This window comes from Emys orbicularis, chromosome 13, assembly GCF_028017835.1.
Source record: "Emys orbicularis isolate rEmyOrb1 chromosome 13, rEmyOrb1.hap1, whole genome shotgun sequence".
NCBI lineage: Eukaryota > Metazoa > Chordata > Testudines > Emydidae > Emys > Emys orbicularis.
In genome coordinates this window covers 6,306,914-6,317,115 of record NC_088695.1, presented here as the reverse complement: position 1 = coordinate 6,317,115, position 10,202 = coordinate 6,306,914, and the positions used below count along the sequence as shown (strand labels likewise).

The 10,202-nt window shown below is 51.0% G+C and overlaps 1 protein-coding gene across 1 annotated transcript; it reads right to left on the bottom strand.

Moving 5' to 3' along the window:
• Positions 1-3,719: 3,719 nt before the first annotated feature.
• LOC135888166 (zinc finger protein 883-like) lies at positions 3,720-9,859 on the bottom strand. The gene is made up of 4 exons (XM_065415979.1): positions 9,836-9,859; positions 9,228-9,354; positions 5,843-5,956; positions 3,720-5,512 (listed from the first exon to the last, which is right to left on the bottom strand). The coding sequence occupies exons 1-4, from the start codon at positions 9,857-9,859 to the stop codon at positions 3,720-3,722; spliced, it is 2,058 nt and encodes a 685-aa protein (XP_065272051.1).
• Positions 9,860-10,202: the final 343 nt, after the last annotated feature.

Sequence of the window (10,202 nt, the reverse complement as noted above, 5' to 3'; positions counted from 1 at the left end):
GTTGAGGTGGTGGAGTCAGAGGGTGGGATATTTCCCAGGGAATGCCTTGCTGCTAAATAATGAACTAGCACTCGGCTGAGCCCTCAAGGGTTAACACATTGTTGTTAATGTAGCCTCACACTCTACAAGGCAGCACGAATGGAGGGAGGGGAGACAGCATGGCAGAGAGAGACAGAGACACACACCCTGTGTGTCAGAGAGAGACGCGCATTGCCCCTTTAAGTACGCTGACCCCATTCTAAGTACATTGCCTTTTAAAGTAGATCAGCAAGTTGAGACAGCGGCTGCTGCCAGCAAGCTCCCTCCGCCCTGAGCCCTGTAGTGTCCCCGCCCCTGCTCTATAGAGATGGGATAAGCGGGGGGCAGGAGCAGGGGGGAGGGGGACACCCCCTCACTCCCCACCCCCTGCACAGCGAGCAGGAGTCTTGGGGAGCAGCTCCAAGGCAGAGGGCAGGAGCAGCACATGGCAGTGGGGGGGTGGACAGCTGAACTGCCGGCAATTGATGGCCTGCTGGGCGTCTGCCACACAGGGAACTTAGGGGAGCGGGGAGCTGATTGATAGGGGGGCTGCCGGCCCACCCTGGTTCCAAGCCCCCACCAGCTAGCTGCAACGGGCTGCTCTTTCTGCAAGCAGTGCACAAAGCAGGCGGCTGCCAAACAACGTTATAAGGGAGCATTGCGCAACTTTAAACGAGCATGTTCCCTAATTGATCAGCAATGTAACAACGAAACAACGTTAATCAGGATGACTTTAAGTGAGGAGTTACTCTATGGGACCAAAAGGTCTTCGGGGACAGAGAAAAAACCCACAATACAGGGTGAGCTACAAACCACTTTCACATTCAGAAAGTGAAATTCCAGAGAATCTGAAGACTCAAACTCTAGAAAATAAGTGTACCCATTTTCTTCTAAAGGGGCTAAACCTGCTTTACTTCTCACCACATGACCACGACCACAGCTCGTTGTGTTAGTTACAAAAGTTTTTGCATCATCATAACAGACCAAAAACTCACAAACCAGCTTCCCATCTACAAATGATCTGGACTAGCCTAGACAAAAACTGGAAGCAATTTTACCAAGAGATGCAAATGTGGATAGAAGATCAGAAAGGTCAAAATGTTCTTTGAGGTTCATTTGAATTCCCTTCCAGGTCTGTAACCCTTCCTTCTCCAGCCCTCAGGGCTCTGACTTAGGATCATAGACATCAAAGCTGGGATTCCTAGGCATGGAGAGCCAGGGACAGGGTGGTAAGTGACACCTTGGGAAGTGGAGGGGTAGAACGAGGACAGGATAAAACTCTGCATTGCTGGGACAGAGGCTGCTGTGTGGAGAATGGAATGTGATGGTGATGGGGGAAGGAGGGAATCCCTCGGACTCACCCCATTGCCCTGAAATCACACAGAAGCTAAAACACCACATTTTACTGTCCCTGCTCCCATTCTTTTAGCATCTGTTTAATTCTGGCCCATAAGGGAGAAAATGTACGAACACTCAACGCTTTTCAGCGCGGCCTGGAATAATGTGAGACTATCTGGGAATGAGACGATCCGGCCCCACGGGGGGACTCAGGGACTAACGATCACTCTGTTAATGGGGGGTGGGGGAGGATCTGAATAGATAAGATGCTCCAGGTGAGTTTGTCACACTGTCTGGAGCGGTTCACAACTGGGCGTGCCGACCTCCGGGCAGATTGACAGCAAACCAGGCAGACGCCCCAAGCTGCTGGTTCGTTCTGTAATTAGATTTCACCAGGCCAGTAACAAATGTGAACTCCTGGATCACTATCCCAGTCTTACCCTAGACGCACAGTCCCCTTAGACTCTCCAATCTGTCTTGCCAGCCAGACAAACTGGACTTTGTGATAAAAGGTCACTTACACCAAAAATCACATCACGTTGCTCCCAGTCCCAGGAGATCAGTCACTTACCCCAGAGCAATTGGTACCCTAGATCTTACACCAAAGACAACGCAGGTAGCCAATTCTATAGTAAATTAACTAAAGGATCATTAGCTAAGAAAAGGAAGTGAGAGTTATTGAGAGGTTAAAGCAGGTAAGATGTATGCCCAGGTGAGTCACAGTTTGGTATTCCAAAGGGTGGCAGTGATGTCATAAACTGACAGTTTCCCAAAAGTCTTTTCAGGGTACCCAGATTGTCCCTGGGGGGTCACAGCTTTGTATGCGGTATTCTTCTCTGTAAGAGTCCAAACAGTCCAGAGATCCAGGATCTTTCTTTGAATCCATACTTATAGCTTCTTCTCACGGAAAACAAACTGACAGGGTCTCTACCCCCATCGGCTCTTTAATGACAGAGTGAGGAATGCGTTTTGAGTCTTTGACCTCCGGTCATAACACACAATGCCCACTTGCTTTGAAATTAGCTCTTTTCTGTTAAAGTTCATTTGCATTCCACAGGGCTTCTTCCTCGTTGGATGGGTTATTTAGTGACAGGGGTATACACAATGCAAATATTTGCTACTACATTATAACGAGATATAGTTAAGTGAAAACAATGCAAGGAACATCCCATTACTTTTCATGAAGTTTAAACACCAAATACACTCTTATACATTTCACAATCTCTTTAATCTATCCTAATACACGAGTGAACTGGCCTTGGGCTCCGGCATGAGCTGGCACTTGGTTTGCCCGAGTCTCACAGTTTATACCACGAAACCTGGTGCAGGGTCATAGAGATGCTCTGGCTGATCCCGACCACATTTCCTACCATAGACAGACCCTTGGAGGCTGATGCTGCGGAGGCAGAGGTAGGATCTCGGGGCCTTCCACAAAGGGTCCTTGTGGGAATCAGCCCCAGAGGGGGCAGGAGGAAGGGGGAGAGGGGGTGAGTGAGGAGAGGCAGCACCTCTCTACCCCTGTGCTCTCCCTCGCCTCTTATCCCATCATCCCCAAACATTCGCTAGCCCCAGTACCCAGCTCCCCCTGTTTCCCAGCTCCCCCAGCCCCAACCATTCAATCCCCAGTTTCCTCCCCATAACCCATCACCCTCCCTCAATATTTGATCCCCCAGAGCCCAGCTATTTGGGGGATTTGGGGAGGGGAGGAGTTACCAGCCCCCAGGGACACTCCCCCTGCAGGGAACAGCTCCAGGTCAGCGGGGGAGCCCAGCCCAGGGGCTGGTGGAAGATGGGGGGTGGAGGCAGGTTTCTAGAGTGAAGGTGGGGCCTGGTCCAAGTGTCCTTCTCCTCATCTCCATGGCAGGGGGATCCCATCTGGGAGGGGGAGGGAGAGGGGGGAACTTCAGCCAGGCAGAGGGAGTGTCTGGAGGAGTTTCTCTCTCTCCCTTCCCCTACCTGTGGCCCATCAGCTCAGCAGCCAGGGTTGCAGCAGGGAGGAGGGGCTGATCGGGGCTTCTCCTCCTCTGCCTGGGGTTTGCTTAGACCAGGCAGAGCCAGAGGGTCACTGACCAGTTGATGCTCGGCTGATGCTGGATCCTCACCCAGCGATGGGCAGCTGGATGCTTGGGAGCCAAATGCCCCTGTTGTGTGTGGGAACAAGGAAATGGGTTTGTCACCATGGCCAGCCCTAGTCAGGGCACTGAGAGAATTTCCCTGCTGTGCGGAGGAGTCTCTGATGTCCAATGTGGGGTTACCTCCACTTGGAGCATTTTCCACGCTGAGAACATCTCAGCGGTTTCTTTCCTGTGCGGATTTGCGGATGCCTGATACTCCGGGAGCACCAAATGAAGCTTCTCCCATGTTCAAGGTCTCTCCGTTTTGTGGATCACTGATGTCTGAGCTCGGATCGAATCTTTTTCCATAATCAAGCTGTTCCGTGGGTCTCCCAGGCCTTTGTGAGTTCTTAGATGTTTAGTAAGGTATGAGCTCTTCCTGAAACTTTTCCCACAGGCCAGGCATTTATGAGGTTTATAGCCCGTGTGGATTCTCTGATGTATAATAAGGTTCGATCTCTGAATGAAACTGTTCCCACAGTCCAAGCACTTATGGGGTCTCTCGCCTGTGTGGATTGCCTGATGCCTAATAAGGGATGATCTGTTGGTGAAACATTTGCCACAGTCCAAGCACCCATGGGGTCTCTCTCCTGTGTGGACTGCCTGATGTCTAATAAGGGTTGATCTCTGAATGAAACGTTTCCCACATTCCACGCACTCATGGGGTCGCTCTCCTGTGTGGATGGCCTGATGTCTAAGGAGGGCTGATCTGTGCGTGAAACTTTTCCCACAGTCCAAGCAGTTATGGGGTCTCTCTCCTGTGTGGATTCTCTGATGTATAACAAGGGCTGATCGCTGGGTGAAACTTTTCCCACAGTCCAAGCATTTATTGGGTCTCTCTCCAGTGTGGATTGTCTGATGGGTACTAAGGGATGACTTCTGACTGAAACACTTCCCACAATCAAGGCATTTATAAGGTCTCTCTCCTGTGTGCATTCTCCGATGTTTAGTAAGGTAGGAGTTGTTCTTGAAGCTTTTCCCACAGTCCAAGCATACGTAGGGCTTCTCTCCTGTGTGAATTCTCTGATGCACAATCAGGTCGGAACTGAGAACAAAACTTTTCCCACAGAGGAGGCATTTATAGGGACTGTCTCCCGTGTGGATTGTCCGATGTTTAGTGAGGTAGGAGCTGTTCTTGAAGCTTTTCCCACATTCCAAGCATTTATAGGGCTTCTCTCCTGTGTGGATTGTCTGATGGGAAATAAGGTTTGTTCTCTGAATGAAACTTTTCCCACAGTGGAGGCATTTATGAGGTTTATTCCCAGTATGAATTCTCAGATGTCGAAGAAGGTGTGAGCGCTGAATGAAACTTTTCCCACAGTCGAGGCACTTATAGGGTCTCTCTCCTGTGTGGATTGTCTGATGTGTACTCAGGGCTGATCTCTGTGTGAAACTTTTCCCACAGTCCAAGCACTTATGGGGTTTCTCTCCTGTGTGGGTTTTCTGATGCATAATGAGGGTGGTCTTCTGACTGAAACAGTTCCCACACTCGAGGCATTTATAGGGTCTGTCTCCCATGTGGATTCTCCGATGTTTAGTAAGATTTGAGCTGTTACTGAAGCTTTTCCCACACTCCAAGCACTTATGGGGTCTCTCTCCCATGTGGGTTGCCTGATGTGTAATAAGTGCTGACGTCCAATTAAAACATTTCCCACACTCAAGACATTGATAGCGTCTCTCTCCCGTGTCGATTCTCCCATGGGTATTAAAGTCTGAGCTGTTATGGATTGTTTGATGTGTAACAAGCTGTGATCTGAGAATGAATCCTTTCCCACACTGGAGGCAGTGGTAGGGTTTCTCTTCCTTGGGATTTGTCTGCTGGGCTGTGGGATCCTTGTTTCCTCCCCTATAGATAATAGATTCATCCACTTTCTTCCTTGGGCGGTTTCCCATCAGCCTTTCTGACCTGTGCCAATTTCCCCAGGCTTCTCCCTCTTCCAAGCACTGGGAAAAATTCCCTTCAGCTCTTCCCACAAAGGTCCCCTGTGGTTCCACTTCCTCATGATGATTCCCCTCCTCGTTCTCACTCCCTCGCTCAGCACCTGCTGGGAGAGAGAGACAACCCAGACAAGAGTCATTATGCTGGGGAGAAAGAGGAATAGCACAGAGGGAAAACCCAACATGCTAACGCTGTGAAGACTGAGCAATTGGATTCTGCCTCCACATCCCACCCAAACATTCACAGGGAAGAAAAGTTGGGAAGGAAACTCCTGCAGCTAACAGGAAGGGTGGAAAGCCGTGAGTGATATCTGCTGACTACAGCCCTGCCCTGGGTGAGATAAGGCAGAACTGAGGGCCCTTGCTCACACCACATTTTTGGGATTCTCAATTTCTTCCTTCATTCACCAGATGGTTTCTGTGTCAGGCCTCACCTGTGCGGGTGCCTCTCAGGATCTCTCTTTCCTTGCAGGCCTGGAGATCCGGGACCCACGGCTCTTCCCCTCGTTCCAGCTGTGTGATCAGCTCAGGTTTGGGAATGGGAAATCCTGCGCAGGGGATGAAATCAGACCAGATCAGGGTGCATGGAGGATTGAGAGCATCTGTCATAAAGGGCATTCTGTGAGCTGAACCTGTGGCTGTGCTGGGGGATTGTGCAATCCAAGAGGACGGGAACATGGTCACAGAGCCCCCTTGGGAGAGGCAGACATCCGGGGAGAATTGCGACGCCCTCAGTAGGAGTTTCCAGGATCTGTGCACTCTGGGGGCCTTGCTGACGCACACCCAGCTCTAATGTTAAACCCCTTCCTATTTCTAAACCTGCAGAGCCCCAAGCACTCCCCATGGCTGGAGCTAGTCCCAAGGAGGGAGGTGACCAGGGATTCTGTGTGCGAATGGGAAACAACACAGACAGGACAATACATGGCTTCTCCCCTTTGAAAGCTGGAGGGGTGGGGATGGTTTAGCACAGAGGTGGGCAAACTACGGCCCACGGGCTACACCCAGCCTGCGGGACCCTCCTGCCCGGCCCCTGAGCTCCTGGCCCGGGAGGCTGGCCCACGGCCCCTCCCCTGCTGTTCCCTCTCCCCCTAAGCCTCAGCTCACTGTGCCGCCGGCGCAATGCTCTAGGTGGCGGGGCTGCGAGCTCTTGACGGCAGCGCAGCTGCAGAGCCGGGGCCTGACCCGGTGCCCTGTGCTGCGCGGTGGCGTGGCTGGCTCCAGTTGGGCGGCACGGCTACCTGTCCTAGTGCTCCAGGCAGCATGGTAAGGGGGCAGGGAGTGGGGAGGTTGGATAGAGGGCAGGGGAGTTTGGGGTGGTGATCAGGGGGTGGGGATGTGGATAGAGGTCGTGGCGGTCAGAGGGCGGGGAACAGGGGGGTTGAATGGGGGCAGGCATCCCGGGGGGGGCAGTCAGGAATGAGAGGAGGGGTTGGATGGGGCGGCAGGGGGCAGTCAGGGGACAGGGCGGGGTGGATGGGGTAGGGGTCCTGGTGGGGGCCATAAGAGGACAGGGAACAGGGCGGGTTGGATGGGGCAGGAGTCCCTGGGGGGCCATCAGGGGGCGAGAAGCGGGAGGGGGTCGGATGGGGGCAGGGCTGGGCCATGCCTGGCTGTTTGGGGAGGCACAGCCTCCCCTAACCAGCCTTCCATACAATTCCGGAAACCCGATGTGGCCCTCAGGTCAAAAAGTTTGCCCACCTCTGGTTTAGCTGGTCCATTAGGCTGGTTCCATTGGAGGGGGTATGGAGATGCAAGTCTCTCTCACACGGCAACTGTGCATTATAGACCCCAATCCCCTCCATAGAGTCATAGACTTTAAGGTCAGAAGGGACCATTATGATCGTCTAGTCTGACCTCCTGCACAACGCAGGCCACAGAATCTCACCCACCCACTCCTGTAACAAACCCCTAACCTATGTCTGAGCTACTGAAGTCCTCAAATCATGGTTTAAAGACTTCAAGGTGCAGAGAATCCTCCAACAAGTGACCCGTGCCCCTCGCTGCAGAGGAAGATGAAAAACCTCCAGGGCCTCTGCCAATCTGCCCTGGAGGAAAATTCCTTCCCGACCCCAAATATGGCGATCAGTTAAACCCTGAGCATGTGGGCAAGACTCACCAGCCAGACACCCAGGAAAGAATTCTCTGTAGTAACTCAGATCCCACCCTATCTAGTGTCCCATCACAGACCACTGGGCATATTTACCGCTAATAGTCAAACACCAATTAATTGCCAAAATTAGGCTATCCCATCATATCATCCCCTCCATAAACTTATCAAGCTTAGTCTTGAAGCCAGATATGTCTTTTGCCCCCACTGCTCCCCTTGGAAGGCTGTTCCAGAACTTCACTCCTCTGATGGTTAGAAACCTTCATCTAATTTCAAGTCTAAACTTCCTGATGGCCAGTTTATATCCATTTGTTCTTGTGTCCACATTGGTACTGAGCTTAAATAATTCCTCTCCCTTCCTGGTATTTATCCTTCTGATATATTTATAGAGAGCAATCATATCGCCCCTCAGCCTTCTTTTGGTTCGGCTAAACAAGCCAAGCTCTTTCAGTCTCCTTTCATAAGACAGGTTTTCCATTCCTTGGAACATCCTAGTAGCCCTTCTCTGTACCTGTTCCAGTTTGAATTCATCCTTCTTAAACATGGGAGACCAAAACTGCACACAGTATTCCAGATGAGGTCTCACCAGTGCCTTGTATAATTGTACTAACACCTCCTTATCTTTACTGGAAATATCTCGCATGATGCATCCCAAAACCACATTAGCTTTTTTCACGGCCATATCACATTGGCGGCTCATAGTCCTCCCGTGATCAACCAATACTCCGAGGTCCTTCTCCTCCTCTGTTACTTCCAACTGATGAGTCCCCCGTTTATAACAAAAATTCTTGTTATTAATCCCTAAATGCATGACCTTGCACTTTTCACTATTAAATTTCACCCTATTACTATTACTCCAGTTTACAAGGTTATCCAGATCTTCCTGTATGATATCCCGGTCCTTCTCGGTATTGGCAATACCTCCCAGCTTCGTGTCATCCACAAACTTTATTAGCACACTCCCACAGTTTGTGCCAAGGTCAGTAATAAAAAGATTAAATAAGATTGGTCCCAAAACCGATCCCTGAGGAACTCCACTAGTAACCTCCCTCCAGCCTGACAGTTCACCTTTCAGTATGACCCGTTGTAGTCTCCCCTTTAACCAGTTCCTTATCCACCTTTCAATTTTCATATTGATCCCCATCTTTTCCAATTTAACTAATAATTCCCCATGTGGAACTGTATCAAATACCTTACTGAAATCAAGGTAAATTAGATCCACCGCTTTTCCTTTGTCTAAAAAGTCTGTTACCTTCTCAAAGAAGGAGATCAGGTTGGTTTGGCATGATCTACCTTTTGTAAAACTATGCTGTATTTTGTCCCAATTACCATTGACCTCAATGTCCCTAACTACTTTCTCCTTCAAAAATTTTTCCAAGACCTTGCATACTACAGATGTCAAACTAACAGGCCTGTAGTTACCCGGATCATGTTTTTTTCCTTTCTTAAAAATAGGAACTATGTTAGCAATTCTCCAGTCATACGGTACAACCCTTGAGTTTACAGATTCATTAAAAATTCTTGCTAATGGGCTTGCAATTTCATGTGCCAGTTCCTTTAATATTCTTGGATGAAGATTATCTGGGCCCCCTGATTTAGTCCCATTAAGCTGTTCGAGTTTGGCTTCCCTCACTGACTAGGGAAGAACCTGTGTAGATTCAGAAATGCAGATACTGCATCTTCTAATAACCGAGGGGACGGGAATCGCTTACCCAGCGAGGTCACTGTCTCATAATTCTCCTGCATGACATCCCTGTAGAGGGCTCTCTGAGCGGGGTCCAGCAGAGCCCCCTGTCCCTGGGTGAAATACACAGCCACCTCCTCGAAGGTCACCAGCCCCTGTAACAACAAAGACCAGAGATACAGAATCCCACCCCCATCCTCAGAGCAGCCAGGAGGCTTCAGGGGGTGGGGCGAAGGTGAGAGCTCCTTGTCCCCCCCAGAAGACGGAGGTGGGCAGGGTCTTCTCATTTACCATACACCTGCCAGCCACAGGCTGATGAGCAGGGAACAGGAATCCCAACAGCTTCCCTTGGTATTTCACAGCTGCCTCTGGCCAGTGGGTTCAGGCTCCAGCACTGGGAGTCTGGTCAGTTTTCCCAGCCCTGCCCAGGGGGGCGTTTCCTGGTTCAGAAAAGATGGAATGTCCCCCGTCCCCCCCCAAAAACGGGCCTGTTCAGAAAATCAGGTCCCAGGTTGAACGTGTCAGGGCAGGTTTATCACACCCTGTCCCCTCCCTGCCGCCCCCTGTGTGTTTTCTGCCCCTCCCCATTTGTAGCAACCCCCCCCCCCCCCCAGCAGCTCCCTGAAAATCCCCTACCTGAGCTGGCTCCATCACAGCCATTTCTTTTCCCCGTCTCCCGGAAGACAGGCCGATCTGGAGCAAAATCGGGATGTGATTCTTCAGCCTGTCGGGGCGAGAGGGGTGATTGGGGAGGTTTCAGAAGGGGCTTGAGTCCATTTCACACCCCGATTCCCCCCAGGCTCTCTCCCTGCAGACAGACGCTCTGGACTCTGCCACACTGGGAAGAAACCCACTTAGTTTATTACCACCCAGGCCAGGCCCCTCCCAGCAGAACTAAACCTACTGGGGACACTTTTAAACTCTCCCCATAATAGCATCTCTGAGCTGAATGCTGGAAAAAGAGCAGAATCAAAGGAGCCACTTTTGGGGATCCCCCTGACAT